This window comes from Gallinula chloropus (assembly GCF_964237585.1).
Source record: "Gallinula chloropus genome assembly, chromosome: 17".
Lineage (NCBI taxonomy): Eukaryota > Metazoa > Chordata > Aves > Gruiformes > Rallidae > Gallinula > Gallinula chloropus.
Window position 1 is genome coordinate 1286853 of NC_140102.1, and position 21828 is coordinate 1308680.

General features: G+C 60.6%; 1 protein-coding gene across 1 annotated transcript; it reads left to right on the forward strand.

Annotated features, from left to right (window-relative positions):
- Window positions 1-8111: 8111 nt before the first annotated feature.
- Window positions 8112-20721, forward strand: LOC311198141 (sodium-dependent serotonin transporter-like; the record flags this gene model as incomplete). Its single annotated transcript, XM_084272041.1, has 15 exons — window positions 8112-8253; window positions 11735-11995; window positions 14052-14198; window positions 15653-15787; window positions 15934-16153; window positions 16359-16497; window positions 16678-16812; window positions 17390-17493; window positions 17719-17846; window positions 18109-18221; window positions 18566-18697; window positions 18793-18892; window positions 19087-19187; window positions 20060-20227; window positions 20641-20721. The coding sequence occupies 15 exons, from the start codon at window positions 8112-8114 to the stop codon at window positions 20719-20721; spliced, it is 2106 nt and encodes a 701-aa protein (XP_084128167.1).
- Between the last annotated feature and the right edge of the window lie 1107 nt (window positions 20722-21828).

Below are 21828 nucleotides of genomic sequence, written 5' to 3' on the forward strand. Positions count from 1 at the left end.
CCACCTCTCTGGGGCAGGGACCATCTGCTGCTTTGGCGCCTGCGGAGCGACCAGCACGGTGAGACTCCGGCTCTGACCAGGCATCTTGGTGCCAACACGGTGGAAGCAGCCTGTGCTCACACGGCACGTGGGAAAAACCCTTCCAAGAGAGGCAGTTTAGTGGAAAAACACTCATTCAAGGGAAAAACAACCCAAAAAGTGGCACTGTATTGACTGAGGTTATTGCACTGAAGAAGATAAATCAGGGAGAGGTGAAGAAACAGAAGGGAAAGGGTGTTGCAGGAAGGACACTCACCAGAGGTTAAGGGCTACGGCAGCTTCCCATAGGCAGAGAATCCCATGGGAATGGGCTGGAGTGGTCGGGCATGTGGTACACTGAGGAAGCTTCCTGAGGACCCAGGCTGACATCAGCCCACGAGCACGGGTGACTGGCACAGTAGCACAGCTCCATCCCAAGCAGCCCAAACTTCTGGCCCAGGGTCTGCTGCCTGTGGATCCCGAAGGACTCTCCACCCAGCGCCAGCTGGGATCACACAGGCAGCAGCAGACCCTGTCACCTGCCACCCAGATCCGCTCGGAAAGCCAAGGGGGCTCGTGACGCCGTGGGGACAGAGAAGGCCAGCTGAGCCACGCCTGGCTCGCTGCACAGGGACACTGCAGCAGCCTTGGAATCAGCCACGTTTTGGCATTTCCACGCCAATCCTCGTGCCGCAGCCAGCACAGACTGAGGGAGCCGCCAGCTCTTCATGGAGAGCCAGCCTGAGGAAAATGAGATGTTTGCTCTTCTCTTATCAGAACGGAAATTAAAGCAGCGACTAGTAATTCAGCTGTAGGTAAACTGGAGGGGAATGCCATCCAGCATGAAACCCTCCTCCTGGCTGTCAGCACAGGCTGAGCACCCCCCGTGCTGGGAGAGGGACCCCCTACCCCTGACAAGGTGTCCACGCAAGCCCAAGAGCAGTAACACCAGCAGAGAAGCCAGCCACGACGCTACCAGCTGCATCTCTGACTCAGGAGCGAGGGGGCTGGTCCCTCCTTGCTTCACATACACATCAGAACACAAGGAAAACACTATTTCCCCCCCCCACCCCTTTGTCCCATCTCTGGGGCTGGATGCAGAAGCTGCAGGTGTCGAGCAGAGTCCTTGCTTTGCTCTCTCATTACTGCAGCCTCCAAGTGCTACCCTGATGATGTGCTTGGAAGTTAATTCTAGCACTTAAAAATCCCATTTTCCGTGCTGGTTTGGTGCAAGGAGTCCACGTGGACACTCCTTTGCTGTAATCTGAGCAGCTCTTTAATGGCTTCTCCGAACCCAGGTCTCTTTCCAAGAACAAGCTCTGCTTAAGCTCCAGAGGAAAGCGATTCCCCTCACACCACGCAAGACCCAGCAGCCCTGACACTCCTCGGGCATCACCAACTGCTGAAGGGACCATTCAGGGTGGCAGATGCAGAGCAGACATCAAGGAAAAGTTCTTCCCTGGCAGAGTTGTGGGGCTGTGGCACAGGCTGCCCAGGGAGGGGCTGAGTCCCCAGCCCTGGGGGTGTTTAACAGAGGGTAGATGAGGTGCTCAGGGAGCTGGGGCAGCACAGGATGGGAATGGTTGGACTCAATGATCTTTTCCAGGCTGGTGGTGCTGGGATTAAGGCAACACTGGGCATGGGATGTACCGGGGAGGACAAAAGCGCCGCCTCGTGCCGCAGCCCCGGCTGTCACAGCGCAGGGCTCTGGCACCACGTCACCCCGACGATGCTGCCTGGCACAGTCATGAGGTCAGGGCTTGTCTCTGGCTCTTACCAAAGGGGGGGTCAAGGTAACGCCAGCACGGAGCCTCTGCTCAGCTCTGGGACACCAAGGCATCACCCCAAACCCCACTCTGGGCTCTCTGCTCCATGGGGATGGATGGGAAAACCAGGATGCCCAGTGGCACCGCCGGTGCTGCGGCCGGAAGCCGAATGTTCAGCTGCAGCACGACCTCTCCACCAACACCCCTCACAAACTGGTTTGTCTCCTCCTCTGACAGTGCAACACCTGCCTGCTGCTGTGCCGGTTGCTTGAGCCGACCCAGCGACCCCCATCCCCTTTAGCAGCCTTTATAAACCTCCCCTGAGCCAGCTCAGCACCGCACGATGTGCTTCCCTACCCCTCCAGCACCAAGCACCCGGCTGCTCCAAACACAAGCTCTACACAGACCCTTCCAGCACCCTCCTGACTCCCAGCCAAGCTCTGCCACCTACCCAAGAGTTTCCTAGCTGACCATTAAATAACTCCAACCAGCTAAGATACCACCAACCTCGGTGTTCATCCCCTATTTACACCCAGGGACTCTGAGGATTCTCCTGCTGGGATGGAGTGATGGAGATCACAGCACCAGGACTCCCCTGCGGCTCCGGACTCTTCCCACACCCTCACCCTTCCAGCCCTTTGGCAGCTCCACGTCCTCACTGCCGCAGAAACCACTGATGGCAATCCTACCGACCCAGACCTCTGGCTCTGCTAAAAGTCTTATTTAATTATTTATGGCCTCTTACTGAATAAAACATGGCTCCTCCTGCAGCTGGGGCAGCAGCCACGTGAGACACGGGGGATTTTTCCAGCCAGGCAGCCAGACTTCCCACAGGAACCACGTGTGCTCACGGCTGGGAACCGGGCTGAGCCTCCTTGGAAAGGGGGAAGAAGGTGTTAACACAGGTAAACTCTGAATATTTGGGCAGTGTTCTGGAAAACACTACCCAAAACACTGCTCCAGGGGAACGGGATCGACCCCAGCGACGTGTGTTTGCCCCCAGAGTTCTTTGCACCAGACTTTCTGTGTAGGGCAGAGGCTTCTGGCCACAGATCTGTACGCCCAACGCTAATTTAAGATCCCTTAAGATCACGTTATAGCTGCTTCTATTCCTGTTGTGCTCGTCAAACACAAATTTCCCTGCCATCTGTTGGCACTGCCGGTGCCGCTCGCTGGGAGATGCTCAATAAAGGCACCGCCACGTTCCAGGAGCAACTTTAGTCATTTCTCTGTTCCCAACGCCCAACCTCAAAGCTTCACCCCGGCTTTGCTCAACGCGGCTGCTTTCCCAAGTGCTCTCCATGACGCTGACAAGTGGTTGGGATCACAGGTGGGACCTCTAAGGGATCATCACATCCAATTCCTCTATTCGATGAGCAGAGCCGGCAGAGACTGATGCTACTTGCACTGAACCCATCCATCCCCCAGGATGATCCAGCCCCTATGATGGATCCACCCCCCACGATGATCCAGCCCCCACGATGGATCCAGCCCCCCACGATGGATCCAGCCCCCCACGATGGATCCCTTCATGACTTTCCAGCCCCCAATTGCTCTGAGGTCCTAAATCTGTGCAACTCCCAGGTATTTCCATGGCGACAGCCAGGATGCCCCAAGGAGAGGAGGAGATTTCAGCAGCAGAGGGGAGAGGCTGGGTGGGGAGGAAGGCGGCTCCCCCCGCACAGATCTCGTCTCCCCAGACACCGAGAAGGAGGATGAAAGAAGGAGGAGAGCAGCATGAAATCCAGGCCAGGCATGGAAAACCAAGCCAGGGGTTCCTGGAGCAGGAGAGCACTTCTGCACACCACTGCTTTCATCTTGGAGAGGAGAGAAAATGGTCCCCAGCGATTAGCGCTGCTCCTTGCAGAGGAGATCGATGCGGCAATCGAGAGGCGCTGCGTTAAAGCACCTGGTTACTGTCCACACAGAGCACTGGAAGCAGGCTGACCCCGGTGCCTGGGAGCCTGCAGAAGGTCTCCCTGCAAAGAGCAGCCTTCCTCACAGACCTGCCGCTTCTCATCCTCATCTTCATCCTGCCTCGCAGCTTCTCCTCCTCATCTTCATCCTTCACCCACAGCTTCTCCTCCTCATCCTCACCCTGCCTCGACAGCTTTGATGGTGACACAGAAGCCTTTTTTCCCTTAAACCAGCCTCCAGAACACCTAAAGTTACTGACATGAATGTTTCAAACCCTAATAACATTAAATTAATTTGCAGCCTCCTGCCAATCCAAGTGGCACAGCTGGCACCGACACCCACAGCCTGGTATTTTGGCACCATGCACAGACACACATACTGCAGATAAACAAACCTGAGCTCCAAAACTCTCATGTACCAACCTCCCTGGGTTAAGGAGCCACAAACTAGACAGCACGGCTGCATCATGGGGTCACCTCATCTAAAGAGTGGGAGGCAGAGAGACTGACCTACTCCTCTATGTGGTGATGGAACCAGCCAACAGCTCCACAGTGACAACCATTCCAGCTATTAGGAAGTAATATACCCAATAGAAGACTGTGGGACAGGCCAAGCAGGCTGCAGGCGACCTACAACAGCTTGTAAAACAATGGTAAGAGCGGAGTAAGAGGCTTGGAGCTCCCTGCTGAGCAGCAAGTTAAATATAAACTCCGTTCCTGCAGAAGAACAAGCAAGGGGACTGTTTGCTTTCCTATGCCAGTCAGCGTTTCACAGGGCTGGTTTTCCAGGTGCAGCGTAGCACGGGCTGTATCTCCCAGGAACGCCTGCTCCCCTGCTGACCCCCGGGAGGGACTCCCTGGAAAACATCCCTGGAACAGCCAGACTTGCAGGAGGAGGGAAGGAGCACTGAGGAGAGGATTTGCAGGTGGGAATCCACCACCCTGTTAAAGCTGGTTATAAATCTGAATATACATATATATATATATAAAACCTTGATCAGATTATATATATGAGAAAAGATTTATATTTATATATATCATTACATACATAAGTATATAATTGTATATTTATATGTATTTATTTAGATAAATATAAATAAATCTTTTATCATATTATATATATAATATGATAAAAGATAATTTATATATAATTATATATAAATTATAGATTATAATATACTATATATAATTATATATAGTTCTGTGTTATATCTATAATTATATGTATCTTTTATCATACTTTTATATATATATGAGGGAGATATAGATGATATATATCTGATAAAAGTTCTAAAACCCAAAGATGAGAGGGGATTTGGCTCTGCTGCTTAGGCTGCGTGGCAGGAAGCAGGGCTCCTCTCCGAGTCAGGCTCCCAGTCCATCCCTCGCAGCCCGCTGACAGCCAGCTCTGCAGTTTGCAGTGATTTATTATGACCTTATGGGGGGGAAAGAGAAAGGAAAAAAAAAGGAAGAAGGAAAAAAAAAAAGGGAGGGAATGATGGTGACAGCAGAACTCGTTTTGAGCTGCAAATGCACCGCAGAGCTGGACTTCTCAGAAATAAAAGCGCATTAACCATGGCAACAACCAGACCCCAGGTTTGCTCGCTGCAGTGCCTTGGGTAATTGGGACTGACCGTCCGCCCGCCCTCCCCACGCAGAGCTGGCTCTTCACAGGGTTCTGCTCAGCTGTGGTGCCGGCACAGCAGCTGTGGCACAGCCTCCCAAGCACCATCTGTGGCTGGGCCTGGCCTCAGCGGAGCTCACCTGCACCCGGGGAGCTCGGTGGGTCCCTCAGAGCCTGGGCAGAAGGGAGGCAGCGAGATGATAGTGCGGGGGTTTGCAGAAGGCACAAACTCCAGGAGGGGGGAGAGGAGATTTCTGGGGATGGCTCTTCATTGCTGCTCCTTGGAGGCTGCTCAAGGCCCCCTGATGAACCTGAAGTCAGTCGGGGAGGGGGAGAATAAACAGAAGCGGGAGCCTGATGGGCAGGGATGGCCAGTGAAAGGATGCTCCACCAGCTCCCCAGGCCAGGGATGCTGCTCAGTAATTAACTACATCCCCCCAGGGATCGTGTTTCCCGGGTTTGGAGGGGTTTGTTTTAAACCCTACAAGCAGAGCCCAGGCAGGGGCTGACGTGGCACTGCCGAGCTGTGCCAGGCCCCTCTGCTTCCAGCAGCGCTGAGCCAGGAGAATCCCAAGGGAAGCTGCAGCCAGCGGTGCCCACATGGGCAGAGAGCCCACGTCAGCACCGACATCCCCAGGCAGAGCCCGGAGCCACGAGGCCACCAGAAAACACCATCTCTGCTCTGTGCCAGCCCTGCCCTCGGTAAGGGGCCGCCGGAGAGATGCCAGGTGGTGACAAACACCCACGTCACGGCCCTGTGGGGCGGCACCAGGGCTGAAGGGCTCTCCCCATACATCACCTCTCTCCTTCAGTGAGAATCCCAAGGCTGGAAAAGCCCTTTGAGATCGAGTCCAACCGTTCCCATCCTGTGCTAAACCACATCCCTGAGCACCTCATCTCCCCTGTTTTTAAACACACCCAGGGAAGGTGACTCAACCCCCTGCCTGGGCAGCCTGTGCCAGTCTTTACCTGTATTCCCCAAACCCTCACAGGCCAAAAGCCAGCAGAAGGGCACATCACGACCCCCCCAGCCCTCCTCCCCCAGCCGCCTTCAAACACGCAGGCCCCAGAGAAAGGAGAGCAAAGGGAGAGCAGCCTGGTCCTGAGCACCCGCATGGAAGATGCTGATGGGCTGTGCCAGCTCACGGAGGCCACAGCAGCCTCCGGAAGGAAGCTCTGGCTCTGTCAGCCCAGCGGTTTGACCGGCACGCCGATGGAGCAGCCTCAGCTCCCACCCCGGCGCGGCAGCGACGCGCAGGCTGCTGTTTGGTCTCTGCCGGCGCAGGAGGAGTCGCCGCAGCCAGACAGTAATAATGAGATGTCAGCTTTACCCACCATGCTAAATAAATGTCAGACCCTTCTCCGGGTTTAATGGCTGTTGCCAAGGCAACGAGTAGTATTCCTCACCACCACGCCCGGCGCAGGATTAACGGTGGGAAGTGGTGTGGATGGAGAGCTGAACGCTGTCACCCTCCCTGGACCTACCCCCCACGGGTCCTGCTCCGAGCAGGGCCTGCAGCAGGGACACCCCTCTTTGCAGAGCCTGTAAGCTGGTTATCAAGACACTCATAAGCCCAGAAATACCACAACACCCATCACACCCTCCAAAATCCCAGGGGAGGTGACCTACAGGGACAGAGCTGGGGCAGGAGGTGACACCAGCCCCTGGTGAGCCGTCGCCCCATCACCCAGCAGAACGAGCCCTGGTTCCCCACCTCATTGGGCCGCTCCAGACCCCGCAGCTGTGGGCAGTAGCCCAGCCGGCCCCACAGCCCAGCTCCACACCAGTGATGTGGTGGAGCACTGGGACTCTCCATCCACCTCCAGCTCGCTGCGTTACGGCTCCACACGATAGGGACACGCAGCTCTGCATGGGCAGGAGCAGCACGAGGCCGCCTGATATAAACTAACAGGGTTAAAAGGGACCCAAGAGAGAGACCCGAGAGAGAGAGAGGGGTGAGACCTCATCACCTTGCACAGGAGCACCTGCCCCATTTCCCCAGCTGGCTGCTGCTTACAGCCCCGTCTGCGCTGGGCTCTCCATTCCCAGCTGCCCCCCACACTGCCAAAGAGCATCGTGCCGCAAAGAGGGGAGGTGGAGGGGGGGGGGGACTCCTCCCCCCGCAGCCCAGCCGCCACGGTGAGGGGCACGGCGAGTCCCCCCTTCTTCCCCTGCGGAACTTCCCGGCTCGCCAGAGCAACCCAGTCGATTTTCAGAAAGATACGGGACGCCGGGGTGCCAAAACCCCCCGGTGCCGCAGGGATGCTCCTGCACCACCACCACCTCCCCCAGGACCCGGGGGCAGCCCCGCAGCCGCGGGCAGCGCCCACCCCGCTCCCCCCGCCGCCCTGCTCGGGGTTGGGGCGGGTTTGGTGGTTGGGTTGGGGCGGGGGGGGGGGATGCTTTTGGAGGGGGTGGGGGGGGAAGGCGGGGGACTCCGCTGCAGCAGCATCACGGGCAGGAGCCGGCGGGATGCTGCCGGAGCATCTCCCGCCGCAGCCGCCCATCACCGTGGCCGGGGTCACCGAGCTGGGGGGGGGACGGGGGTTGGGGTGGGGGGATATACACACACACACACACACGCTGCTCCCGCCGCCGTCCCGCACCCACCTCCTTCTTGACGGTGCGCAGCAGGCGCTGCCGGGTCTCCGCTTCTATGGGGAGAAGGGGGGAGTGGGGAGAGAGAGAGGCGGGTTAACGCTACCCGGGCACGACCCCGCCGCCCACCCACCCCCTTCCCCGCTCGCCCCGGGCCCCAGCCCGCCCTACCCGCCGGGGCCGCCGCCATGGCCGCGCTCCTCGGCTCCGCAGCGCCGGCAGACTGGCGGCGGGGCCGCTCGACGGGGCCGGGCCGGGCCCACCGGGCCGCTCCGCCCCCTCCCCACGCCCGCCGGGGTGGAGCCACCGCCAATCGCCGCCTAACGCCGGGTACCGGGAGGGATGCGAGGGGGGTGGGACCCCACGGTCAGGGTGGCTCACAGGGCGCTGCCGTCGGACCCTCCCCGCCACTACCACCCTGGACTCCCCACCGTGCCCCTTCCCCGCCCCCCCGAGGAGCCCTGTGGAGTCGGGATTCGCCCCCGGTGGGGCCGCGGGGCAGCTCCCGTGGGTGGTTCCTGCCATCCAGGCGATCCAAGCATCCCCCATGGGATGCCTACCAGGGCCCAGCAGCTCCCAGTAAGGCTCCGTTCCCCATTGCGGGTCCAGGGCATTTCCATAGAAACAGGATCCCAGTTTCCAATAACTACCAGCAGCATCAGCTGAGGACAGCGGTACCCAGCCACCCTGCACGTTGGCACCAGCCTGCCAGCCGTCACCGTGATGCTGGCTGACCCCCACCAGCATCCCACCTCATCACCAGCTTCCCAGTCCCTGAAGGGAACATACAAACAGGAGGGGAATCAGCTTGTTAAAGGGCAGAGACTGGCAGGACAAGGGGGCTGGAGTGAAGCTGGAGGAAGGAAGGGTTAGAGGAGATATTAGGGGGAAGTTCTTTGCAGAGAGAGTGGTGAGGGGCTGGAACAGGCTGCCCAGAGAGGGGGTGGGTGCCCCATCCCTGGGGGTGTTCAAGGCCAGGTTGGATGGGGCCCTGGGCAGCCTTGTGTAGCTCCAGGCCTGGAGGTTGGTGTCCCTGCCTGTGGCAGGGGGTTGGAGCTCTGTGCTCCTTGGGGTCCCTTCCAGCCCAGCCCAGTCTGGGATTCTCTGATTCTATGATCCCTGGGAAGGGGCTTGGTCCCAGCATGGCATGCAGGGGAGAATTCCCATCCTGGAAAAATTCCCCTATCTCCTCCTCCATGGCCCCCCTAGAGCTGGGTCCTGTCCTCTGCCTTTGGTGCTTGGAACCATCCGTCCCCGTGGCTCCCATCTGCCACCCGGGCTGGGCATCGCCTGCCAGGACAGGAGGGAGCTCCAGACTCAGGACTGACCAGGATTCAGTCCCTTCTGTACCTTCCCAGTGGCACGGGGCCCGGAGAATGCCTGTGCCACGTCCGCTGCAGAGAAGCCCAGTTTCCTCATGTGCTATTTGCTTTTCCCTGTTTGTTTGCTGGCTAAAGGCCCGCGGTGGTGGCAGCACAAATGTCACTCAGCTGCAGTGACAGTCTGCTTGCTCTTGGGGGGGGACGTGACTGCTGAGCCAGATGGATCCCAGAAAGATCCTGGGACTGGGATCCAGCCTGGGCAGCTCTGGGTGGGGGTCTCAGCTCCCACCTGCAGTCACCAAGCCCCCCAGGCTGCTGATCTCAGCCTGGGGAGGCATCCCAAGTCTGGTGTCACTCACAGGGCCAGGGTGCCCTGTGAGCATCGCAGCTGCCTGCTGCTGACCCCCCCCAGACAGCGAGCCCGGCTGCCCGCCCCGGGGTCTGTCCATGGAGAGCCCTGCGATGGGGTCTCCTGGAGAAGAGGGATGGAAGGTGCTGGAGGCAGAGCCATGGGCTTTTTGGGTCCCACCCAAGACCCCCAGGGCTGAGGCTGTGCCCGCAGCAGTCGTGCCAAGCTCCACTGCCCTGCAACCTGCCTGTCACTTAATGACGGCTGTGGGACCTGCAGTCTTCAACAGGCAATTAAGGCAGGCTAATAAACACTCCTAATGAAGGCATCACAGGCTCATCAAACACCATGTAGGAGCATCATCAGATACCGCAGTGAATCAAATTACCAAGGGTGAGACAGACCCCCCCTGCCCCCCGCCCCCCCGCCGACCCCAAGCTGTCACGGGGACAGCAGAGAGCTGTGGCTCTGTGGAAGAGCTGGGTGCTGGCATGGAGAGGTGCCAGGTTCCCAGGGAGCCAGGGCACAGCACGGAAAAGGTGGCAGGTTCCCAGGGAGCCAGGGCACAGCACGGACGTGTCACACACAGCTCTGCTCCCTGTAAAGCTGCTCCAGCCTGGGATGAGCCTGACTTACCCAGGAGCATCCCAGGAGAGCTGGGGCTGCCTGAGAGACCTTTGAGCTTGGCCTCAGACAGGCAGGAGAGTGGCTCTGGCTGTTCCTCGCTTTGGCTGTCGTGAAAATGATGCTGGACACACTGACCTGCTGCTGGGCTGGCAGGGGACACCGGGAATTGCTCAGTTCAGTGCCTGGGACAGGAAAATTAGTCTGCCTGTGTTGAGCCAACACAAGTCTCTTGGGACACCTCCTAAAACGGCACTCTTGGGTGCTCTCACAGCACCCAGCGCTCCTTGGTGAGCTCTGGCTGGTCCCTCCTGTGCCTGTGCCAGCACAATGAGTCCAAGGGGTGATGCTGAGGGGACCCACAGCCCTCCTGGGCTCTGCTCAGCGTGGGGAGTGATGACCTCCGAGCTCGGACTCACAGCAGAGGGAAGTGCAGGGGAGCAGGATGATCCTTTTGAGTCCTGCCAATGCACCGTGGTGGTTTCCTGCCACCTTCAGCCCTGCCAGTCTCCCTGTGACACTCCAGCTCACTGGCATGGGAGCAGCATCCACACCCCCGGCAGACCCCAGGCCACCCAGGTGGCTGTTGGTGCCACCACTTCCACGGGGCTAAGGCAAGGTCTGGGGGCAACAAAGTGACTGTCCTGGCTTCTTCCTCACCAGGAACAACCTCGCTCCACAGGGGTGGGAGCTGTGACTAAATTGTTACCATCCTTTGGGGAGAAATTAGCTGGAAGAAGCACAGGGACAAGGTCTCCCTACGCCACTCTGGTTCCTTTTCCCTGGGAAATCCTGTGCCTTACTGGATTAAAGATGGGTGGGAGACAGTTGGCCCCTGTTTTCTGAAGTCTGGAGAGCTTAAATGAGAGCACGTTGATCTGGGCTTAATGTGATTAAGTTACATCTCTGCGTATCACGCTAATTAAATTAACCTTCCCACTGCTGCCTTTGTGGCTTAAGCAGGAGAGTTGTTTGAAGACCACAGCTCGCTCTGCATTGCATTGCAGGTGGGACCACAGCGACCTGCTGATCGAATAATCATACTGGGTAGCAGCAGCTCCGAACTCACGGGGCCCCATCAACGTCAGGGGTGCAGCTCCCTGGGGATGCAAACCTTCTCCTGAAGATGCCTCTTCCCTCTGCCCTCCTCCGGTCCCAAGCAGCCCTGAGAACCTGCAGGGAGGTTTCCAGCTCCTGTAAATAAATAAATAATGAAATAAATAAATAAATAAATAAATAATGAAATATATAAATAAATAATGAAATAAATAAATAAATAATGAAATAATGAAATAAATAAATATTGAGGTTTCAAAGCTCTCTCTCCTCATCGACTTGACAGCAGCAGCCCTGACCTGATGTGGAGAAGAGGCAACTGCCTGAACGGGTCGGTGCCGAGAGGCAGCAGCGTGGGCAGGTGATGGGGTGGGCGATGATGGGGACGGGTGATGGGGAGCTGGGGTGGGGGAGGATGGGGATGGGAGCTCTGGTGTGCTCACGGCTGGTTTTTCCCCAGGGGGGGAATCTGCTGGAGCGGCAGCGTTGGCATCACCCGATGGCCCCGCTGGAGCGGAGCAGCTCCGACCGGAGCGCTGGGCACCCGCCGGCGGGGAGCTGGTGGGCAGCGATGCCCGGGCTGTGCAGCCCGGGGCTGCAGCCATGGCACACAGCGTCGGCTCAGGGGTAGCTGGGCCCTCAGTGCTGCCCAAGGCACGAGTACAAAGCTCACCTTGTGTGACTGGAGAGAGCGATGCGGAGGGAACGGGAGGCTCTCCCAGTGAGTAGTGTGGCTTTAGAAGGATCCCCGTGTGGGAGCAGCCGCTGCTTCATGCCTGGGAAGTGGCCTCAGCTTGGCATCCTGTGCTGAGGGATGCTGCGGGGGGACCTGCTCCCTGCAGACCACCACTGACCACCACTGACCACTACAGACTACCACAGACCCCCCCAAACCATCACAGTTCACCACAGACCACCTCTCACCCCTCCTCCAGCATGGGCAGCTCCTCCGGTCCCCTGAGCCCATCTGCTGGGGTTTCCTGAGCAGGACAGGACCTGGGACCAGGAGGTCTCCACGCTGGGCACCCTGAGCTGATGTACATAAACTTCCCAGAGGAAAGAGGGGTTGGCTACGGGGAACATGCTGGTATTTTCTGGTGGTTGCTGTGGCACCAGCTGCTCAGCCATCTGTGCCCCAAATGGGTCGGGGAGATTGAACCCTGCTGCCCCCAGCACGCTCCTCAGACAGCCCCAGCAGTGGGGACCGGTCACCTTCATCCCAGAGCAAGGGACAGCCCCCTCCCTCCATCACCCCCAGCATCCCCCAGCCTCACCTTGGCTTTCCAATGGCTGTGCCCACCCTGGGATCCCGGCTTTGCAAAGCCCCCAGAGCAACACAAATCCCCTCCAAACCCACAGGAGATTAACCAGCCCTCAGCTCTGTGCCAGGAAGGGGTGGGGGGGAAGGGACACAGTCACACTGGCGAAGCCACGTGCACAGGGGGCTCACAGAGGTGAGTGGCACATGGGATCAGCCTGATGCTCTCCAACTAAACCCCTTCGCTTGGATTAAAAACGGGTGTGGAGAGCAGGTCCCAGTCACCCCCTCTGTACACCCACGAGCATCAGCCCCCCCACCATGCTCCAGCCCCACAGCCAGCACCAAAGAAATTAAAGTAAATGAATAAATGCTTTTAACTGGGTGTTCCTAAGGGGTCTCAGTCTGTGTGGCAGGGGGATAACAGTGTCCAGAGGTGCCCATGGCGGGCAGACGCCGGGGGAGCTGCGTCACGTCGTCACAGCAACCCACCTTACAGAACCCCAGTTCCCGCTTGGGTGGTTTGATCTCTCCTGTGGTTTCTTTTAATTACAGATGAGGGTGCCTGGAAAAGCCGGTGCTGGAGCACACGGGGGCCCTGGGAGCACCCAGCAGACCCTGGGGGTGAGGGTTCGATGGGCACCCAGCCCTGCGTTGCCGCTGGGGGTGAGACACAGGGACCTGCCCAGGCTCTGAACCTGCCCAGGCTCTGGACCTCCCTGGGCACCTCTCTATTTGCAATAAAATTCACTGTTAAAGTGTCAAACTGGAGAGAGAAACGGCTTTTGGTACCCGGCCATCCCCTCCTGGGCTGCTGAAGGGACTGTGCTGTCAAGCAGCGTCTTCGGAACCGCTCGCACCCCTGTGCTACGGGGTGATGCTCAGACTGGGCAGCGAGCACTGGGTGCTCCTGACAGCACACCGGGGTGTCTGGCCCCAGCCATGGGGGTCTGGTGGGCTCACAGTCGAGCCCAAGCCCTGCGCTTGCCTCCTGGGCCCTGCTGAGCTTCTCCCTGGGAAGAACAAGCATCCAGCTCCTGTGGCAGGTCTGTCTGTCTGTCTGTCTGTCGTTGGCAGAGTGGTAGTTGCAAAACACACCCAGGAGAAAGAACCAGCCCTGTGTCTGGAGGCAGGAGCACCACTCCTGTGTGCCAACACAGTTCTGCTTCACCCCAGCCCCCCAAACGCACCCCAGGGGAGCAGTGGGGGGACAGACAGACACCCCTGCGGCGAGGCCGGTCCCCTCGCCTGGGAAACTGCTCTCCCACCCCCCTCCCCTCCTCCTGCCTTTGATCAGAGGATGGGTTTCTCTGCTGGCTGCTCCCCGAGCAGGTTTCCAGCAGGAGGTGGGGGAAGCGCAGTCAGCCTGACCCTCCCCTCCTCGGATCTGTCATCAGCAAGAGAAAAATCCTTCCCGGCCCCAAGTTCCTCAGCCTGAATCCTTGTGGGGTTTGCTGGGGCTGCAGGATGGCAGAGCAGCCCTGCCCGGAGCCCACCGCTGCTCCCCGACACCCCCCAGCCCCCCAGCCAGGACCCCCGGGGCTGCAAACCCACCCCAGGGACCAGTGGAGCAAGAAGATGGATTTCCTCCTCTCGGTCATCGGCTTCGCCGTCGACTTGGGCAACGTCTGGCGCTTCCCGTACGTCTGCTACCAGAACGGAGGCGGTAAGGACGCGCCCCGGGCCGGCTGGGTCTCCTGTTCAGGAGAGAAATGAGGTTTTCATCTTCCCTGTGCTGGAAAACTCGCTGCTTGCTCAGCTCCCCGGGGCTCCTCGCTGGACGGGGCGGGTTGGAGCCCGGCACAGCGTCTCCCAGCATCCATCTCCTCTCTGCTCTGTGTCTTTCCCCATTCAAACCCAGCTCCCTTCCCTCCTTCCCTCTCCGTTCCCTCCTTCCCTCTCCATTCCCTCCTTCCCATGTCCCTCTCTCCTTCCCAGCACGGCTAGAGCTGCCTGAGCAGCTCTGAGGACCATGGAGATGGCCCAGGCTGTGTAAAAGGATCAGGAATCCACTCCTCTGGGGTGTGAGGTTCCTACACTGTAGGGGAAGGAACCCTTCCCCACGAAATAATCCTCCCAAGCATCCCAGCTGCCGGCTGCAGAGCCCAGATGTGCACTGGGAACCCCCCTCTCCAGCACCCTGTAGCCCCCCACTGCTGCACAGGGCTTGGGGGGTTCAGTCCCAGGAGGGATCAGTGGAAAGTCGAGGTGGGGCAGAGGTCTGTGAAAGGCTAAAAGAAAGCCCCAAAACCTTGAGTAAACCACAACTAAACAAATGGCTTTAAATAGAGCAGAGTAGCCCCCCCCCCCTCCCATCATCCCCCCATCATGAGGGGAGCAGATCTTGAGTGGGTTCAAGGTTTAATTGCATCCCACTGCCTGGGAAAACCAGGAGCAGATCATTAGTACCAGACTCAAGGCTAAGACCTGATCCCAGGTGCCTGTGCTGAGTCGCAGCCATTCGTGATTCACCCCCCTCCCCGTGGGGCTGGGAGGCAACCCCAGCCCCCCCCTCACTGATGTGGATGCTCCCCCCACACCCCACACACGTGGGGGGCTGAGGAGCCCGAACAGCCCCGGTCCCCGTGGAGCTGGAGCGCTGGTCCCAGCCAGTGCTGGGCTCTCCCGTCAGCTGGAGATGCTCCTGGAAGAGAAAACCCTTGGAGGGGTTGAGGCTGGAGCAGTCTGGGGGGCTCTGGGAGAGAGAGGAGCTGTGGGGGTTAAATTAACTAATCCCAGCGCTGAGGAGCGGTTCCAGACCCTCCTGAGGAAGGAGTGATGATGTTGCTGTGAATAATGCCCGTTACAGCCTTAATTATTCACGCCTTGGGGTGACCATATTCAGTGGGGGTTTCCCCCAAACTCTTCCAGACCTGCTCAGTGCCCCATCCCCTGTATCCCAATGGTTTGTATCGCTCTTTCCCAGCCAAATGAGCCCTCCCCAGTGAAGGGGCTGACACCACAGCAAGCTGGGGCATGGGGTAGGGTCCCCACATCCCTGAGCACCTCCGGACAGAGCACCCCTCCAAACCTCTCACCCCTCCTGGGAGGGATGGCAGCAGCAGCCTGGCCAGCACCGGGGCTGCCTCCATCACCACCCCTCTGCTCCTCACCCCGCAGGAGCCTTCCTCATCCCCTACACGCTGATGGCTGTTTTCGGGGGGGTGCCTCTCTTCTACATGGAGCTGGCCCTGGGGCAGTTCCACGGGATGGGCGCCATCCCCATCTGGAAGCACATCTGCCCCATCTTTAAAGGTAAGAGACCCCCTCCCCTCAAACCCTCAGCTGTGCAGCTGGTGAGCTGTGCAGGTCCCTGTGGCCACATCCCAGGGTGGGGACAGGGAGGGGGTTTGGCTGGGGTGGGCTGCTGAGCCTGCCCCCCCCCCCTCATCCCTGCCCAGGCGTCGGCTTTGCCATTTGCATCATCGCCCTGTACGTCTCCTTCTACTACAACACCATCATCGCCTGGGCTCTCTACTACTTCTACTCGTCCTTCTCGGGGACGCTGCCCTGGGCGAGCTGTGACAACCCCTGGAACACCCCCCACTGCACCAACTACCTGGGCAAGAGCAACGTGACCTGGACCAACTCCTCCAGGTCTCCCGCCGAGGAGTTCTACACGTAAGCACACGTACACGGGCAGTGTACTTGAGCTGGGGGCCTGTGGCACGGGGAGCAGGTACCTCTCTGCCCGTGGCTGTCCTGTGGGGATGCTTTTGGGGAGCTCAAGGCCCCCGTGCCCTGTGCTCCGGGGCAGAGGTGGCCCCAAGGGCAGAGCTGGCAGCACCCCCCAGCCTGAGATACCCAAGGGGATCCCTGCCCACAGGAGGAAGGTCCTGGAGATCCAGAAGTCCGGGGGTCTGTACGATGTGGGGGGCATCCACTGGGAGCTGCTCCTCTGCCTCTTCTTCATCTTCGCCATTGTCTACTTCAGCCTCTGGAAAGGGGTGAAGACCTCTGGGAAGGTAAGGATGAGGGTTCCAGCACCAGCACCAGCACACAGCATCCCCCCCCCCCCCGAGCCCTGGTGAGGTCTGGCAGCCCCCCCTGGCTGCTTCCTCACGGGGGTATCTCCTCTCCCCACACCCCTACCCCCTCAGCCACCCCGGGGAACCACAAGCGACCCGGCTGCCTCCTCTCTGCAGGTGGTGTGGGTGACAGCCACCCTGCCCTACGTTGTCCTCCTGGTCCTGCTGGTCCGGGGGGCCACCCTGCCCGGTGCCTGGAGAGGGGTGGTCTTCTACCTGCGCCCGGACTGGGGCAAGCTCCTGAGCACAGCGGTGAGCACGGCCGGGACCCAGCAGAACCCTGACCCCCTCCAGCCCTGCCAGGGAGCCTGGTTCTCCCCCTTAACTCCCCCCAGCCCGGGTGCAGCAGGGGATGGGGCCCCTCTTCACTGACGGGCTCTCAGAAAGGCAAATCTCTAATTGAATCACCCATCTCATTGCTGCTGGGTTTGTTCTCGCCCCTGGCTCACAATGGGCTTCCTGAGGGTAATTACTGGCAGCACTTGAGAATTCTCATTAAAGCTAATGAGAATTACCCTGCCAGATCCAGCCCACCTGGGCAGGGGAGGCATCGGGCTCCTGGGGTTCTCAGGGCGTTAGGGGCTCTCGGGGTTCTTGGGGCTCTCAGGGCTCCAGGCTTGGAGGGGCAGAGATGCCCCTGAGTAAACCTGCAGCACCCCAGAGTGGAAACAAGCCCCCTCCAGCCCCTGGGAACCCCCTGGGCTCCTGGGACGCCCCAACACAGACCCCATCCCCGTGCTGTAGGGTGGGCATGCCATGGTGCACCCCTCATCCCCAGGGACCCCCTGCCCTGCCCGTCCCCCAGCCTGCCTGTTCCTTTCCCTGGCAGGTGTGGGTGGATGCTGCTGCACAGATTTTCTTCTCCCTGGGCCCTGGCTTCGGCGTGCTCCTGGCCCTGGCCAGCTACAACCGTTTCCACAACAACTGCTACCGGTGAGCTGCGGGTGGGTCCTGCTGCGGGGCTGTGCCAGGGGGTCCCCACAGCCTCCGTGCCCCACGGCCACAGGAGGAGTGGCTTTCCCTGTTTTACCAGTGGTTTGGCTGCGTGGGACTGGGAGAGGGGACTGGGAGGGGGAGTGCAGGCAGCTGGGGTGCGGAGCTGGGGTGCAGGGGGGTTTCTGCTGCAGGACACACGTGTCCCTGCTCTGTGCCCTGCAGCGACGCGCTCGTCACCAGTGCAGTGAACTGCCTGACCAGCTTCCTCTCTGGCTTCGTCATCTTCACCGTGCTGGGCTACATGGCTGAGATGAGGGACGTGGAGGTGGAGGATGTTGCCAGAGATAAAGGTTTGTCTCCCCTCTGGTCTGGGTTCTGGGGTCCTGGAGGGGGTCTCTGTGTGACCACTGCAGTTGTGGTGGGGTCAGCTGGGGTCTGCTGGGGTGTGAGGGCTTGTGCTGGGGACCAGTTCCCGGGGGACAGCAGGGTGTCTGGTCCCCACGCCTCAGCTGGGGCCAGGCACAGCCACTCTGGCTTTGTGGGCAGCATCCCCACACGCATCCCACCTCGGCTGGCACCCGGTTGGCAAACCAACCCCGTGTCCCCTCCCAGGGCCCAGCCTCCTCTTCATCACCTACCCCGAAGCCATCGCCAACATGGTGGGATCCACCTTCTTCGCCATCGTGTTCTTCCTGATGATGATAACGCTGGGGCTGGACAGCACGGTCGGTGCCTCTGGGGAGCACAATGGGTGGGGGGGCTGGGAATGGTCATGCCCCACGGGGAAGAGCGGGGTGACAAGGGGGGCTATGGGCTCGGGAAGGGGGGGCTGCCTGCCTGAGCCCCCTGAGTGTGGGGGTGGAGGGAGCATCACACTGTTGTTTTGTCAGTCTGGGCTGGTCTCCCCCAAAGCCTGTCGGAGGGGGACAGTCCCCATGGAGGGAGGGGACAGGCTGGGATGTCCCCACTCTGCTGATGGGGGGCTTTGGGGGGGGGAGCAGGTTTTCTCCACAAGTGTGACTGTGCCCACGGCTCATTCCTCCCCCCCACAATGGCTTCTCCTCTGCAGTTTGGGGGCTTGGAGGCCGTGATCACGGCCGTGATGGATGAGTACCCCCAGCTCCTGGCCGGCCGACGGGAGCTCTTCGTCCTGGGCCTCATCGCCGTCTGTTTCCTGGGCTCCCTGAGCACCCTCACCCACGTGAGTGCCCCTGGGCACGGCTCAGCTCCCCTCCCCTCCTTGCCCCCAGCTGTGCTGGGGTCTGCAGCCGCCCTCCCTCCCTTGTGCTGTCCCAGGGGGGAGCCTACGTGGTGAAGCTGCTGGAGGAATTCGGCGCGGGCTGCTCCATCCTGGCCGTGGTGCTGCTGGAAACGATCGCTGTCTCCTGGTTTTATGGTAAGGAACAGCCCCTGTTATGGAAAGAACATCCCAGGGGGCACCTCTGTGGGTGTGGAACCTTATGGAGGTGAGCAAACCCCAGGGGATGGAGGGGCTGAAGCCCAGGGGTGGCCCTGGGATGTGTCTGTGTCCCTGTACCCACGTCCTCCACGGGATCCCCCACACTGTGACGGCTCTCTCCCTCCTGGCAGGGATACAGAGGTTCTCCCACGACGTGAAAGCCATGCTCGGCTTCGCCCCAGGAATGTTCTGGAAGGTGTGCTGGGTCGCTGTCAGCCCTGCCTTGCTCGCGGTGAGTATCTACAGCCCGAAGCCAGCACCAGGTTGTCAGCCCCACTCTGGGTGTCAGGCAGTGGAGATGCTCTCCCTGCTGCCAGCTGCTGCCCCACTCCCCAGGGCACTGACTCCCCTCCAAACAAACTGCCAGGGGGAAGGACCAGGGTCCTGCCTGGAGCTCTAGGACATGGTCCCAGCCCTCCCCACTGGCTCCTCATGCTGCTGGAGCGATGGCACGCTGCCTGCAGCTCCTGGCACAGGCAGTGTCGCTGTGACAGGCAGCTGGAAGTGCATTTTCCAGCCTGTCCTGGAGCTGTGCTGTGGGGCAAAGCCGGGAGCTGTGTGCTCCCATGGGTGCAAGGGCAGCCCTGTGCCACCCTCCCAGTCAGCAGCATCACACGCTCGCACTGGCGTGACCAGCCACGGGCGATGGCACCACGCTGCCACGTGCTGAGCCACATCGGTCCCCTGTGAGACACCAGCTCCCCCCCACCCCTGGCACTTCAGAGGCTGCTGCTGGCAGAGGGGTCTGATCTCCCCGGATCCACAGGAGCGGCCTCAGAGGATTAATTACAGCTCTGAGCGCTCTGCCCAGGTTATTAAGAGAGAAGTGGTGTAATCAAAGCAGACAGTTCCAGCGTGGGGACGTGCAGCTGTCACAGGCCACCGTGTCTGCTGGGGTTCGTTAGGCAAGGACCTTTCCCAGTGGGGGTCTGGGAAATGTCACCGCATCGCCCACGCTGGCCGTCACCAGAGAGCTCTCCTGGCCCCCCCCCCCCTCCCTGTGCCCTGTGCACCTGGGTTCTGGGGGCTGCAGCTCCCTGTGACCGCCCCGTGTCCTGCCAGCCCCACGAGCATCCTTCCCTAACCAGCTCTGCTCTGTTGCAGTTCATAGTCATCAGCTCGCTGCTGGACCAGCCGCCTCTGACGCTCTTCGACTACCAGTACCCCGGGTGGAGCATCTCGGTGGGGTACCTCATAGGAGCATCGTCCTTCATCTGCATCCCCTTCTACATGGTGTACAAGCTTGTCTGGACCCCAGGGTCTCTCAAGCAGGTCAGGAGCAGAGTGGGTGATCCCAAGGCCGCGGTGGGGGCTGTGGGTGGGCAGGGACCCACACAGGGAGCTGGACAGGTGGCTGACACGTCCTCAGCATCTTTGTTCATGTGGTAATTAGATGGAACACGGGATGCTGCTGGGAAAGGGCTCCTGGCTCCACAGCCCTATCACTCAACGTCGAGTTTCTGAAGCTGTGATTTTAGCCAGTCTGGGAGGCAGCAGGGCGATGCCAGTGTGGTGCCGGGGGGCAGGAGATGGTCCCCAGCTGTCACCCCTGCTCTCAGCCCATTTTTGGGACACCTCCTGCCTGCCACAAGCCCTGGCCCCTCAGCAAGCGAGGTCCCGGGCGATGTAGCGCCTGTGGGAAGGGAACCCATTGCCTTTTCTCCTTGCCTGCTTCCACCCCCCAGCGCCTCGCCGTCTGCATTCGGCCGGAGAAAACCACGCGGGAGCCCCGAGCAGAGGCTGTGCCCATGGCACCTGTCCTGTAGTCCCAGCGGCACATCCAGGGGATGCAGAAACTGTGCTGGCCTCCTGCCTCTGCCCCAACAAAGCAAGGGGGCCGGCAGGAGAGAAGCTGCTGTCACCCTCCTCACAGCAACCGGCCCCTCGCGTCCCCCCCCCCAGCAGCAGAAGGTGCTGGCAGCAGCATCCCGGCTCTCGTCGCACCCGAGCATCCCACCCCTCCTCGCCGCACCCGCAGCAGGGAGAACGGGACTCGCCGGGGGAAGCCAAGGGCCCAACTGCTGCGGTTTGGCGGCGACCCCCGACTCCCCGTGCAGGGGGATGCGCAGCAGAGGCGGCTGGCCGAGGGTTGGAAGCGCCCAGCCCGGGGTCGGAGCCGCCTGTGCCCTGCTGTGCAAACCTCCTCTGCGAGCCGTGCATGCCCTTCGCTGCGCCCAGAGCCGGCCAATAAAGCTGAGACCAAGTGTTAGGGGATGAGCTGAGGGAGAGCAGCTGGAGCCCAACGCGCCGTCCTCACGAAGCGCCGTGGTGGGGCCGGCGGCGCAGCGGGGGGCTGGGGGCACAGGGCTGCGCTGGGGGCCACGGGGGCTGTTGCTGTCGTGACATGCGAACGCCTGAGTTCTGTTCCAAAGAGCAGAAGTCTGGGAGAGACGTGGCGTGGGGCTCGGGTCATGGAGATGGGGGGGGGGGGGGGGGATGTGGGGCTGGGGGGCTGGGGGAAACATGAGGCTGGGGGGACATGCGGGGCTGGGGGGGAGATGTGGGGCTGGGGGGGGGGGGATGCAGGGCTGGGGAAAACCTGGGGATGAGGAGAGTTGTGGGGCTGGGGGGGTGATGAGTGGCTGGAGGGGGAGATGTGGGGCTGGGGGGGGGGATGCAGGGCTGGGGAAAACCTGGGGATGAGGAGAGATGTGGGGCTGGGCGGGGGAGATGCGGGGCCGGGGAGGGGATACATAGGGCGGGAGGGGGATGCGGGGCCGGGGTCCGCAGGGTTGGGGGGCTCGCAGAGTCGGTGGCCACCCGAGGCGGGTGGATGCACAAGCGGCTGGGGCGGGGGGGGGTCACACCCGGGCGCTGGAGCCCCCGCCCCGCCGAGCGCAGCCCGGCCCCGCTCCCCGCTCCCCGGAAGGCCG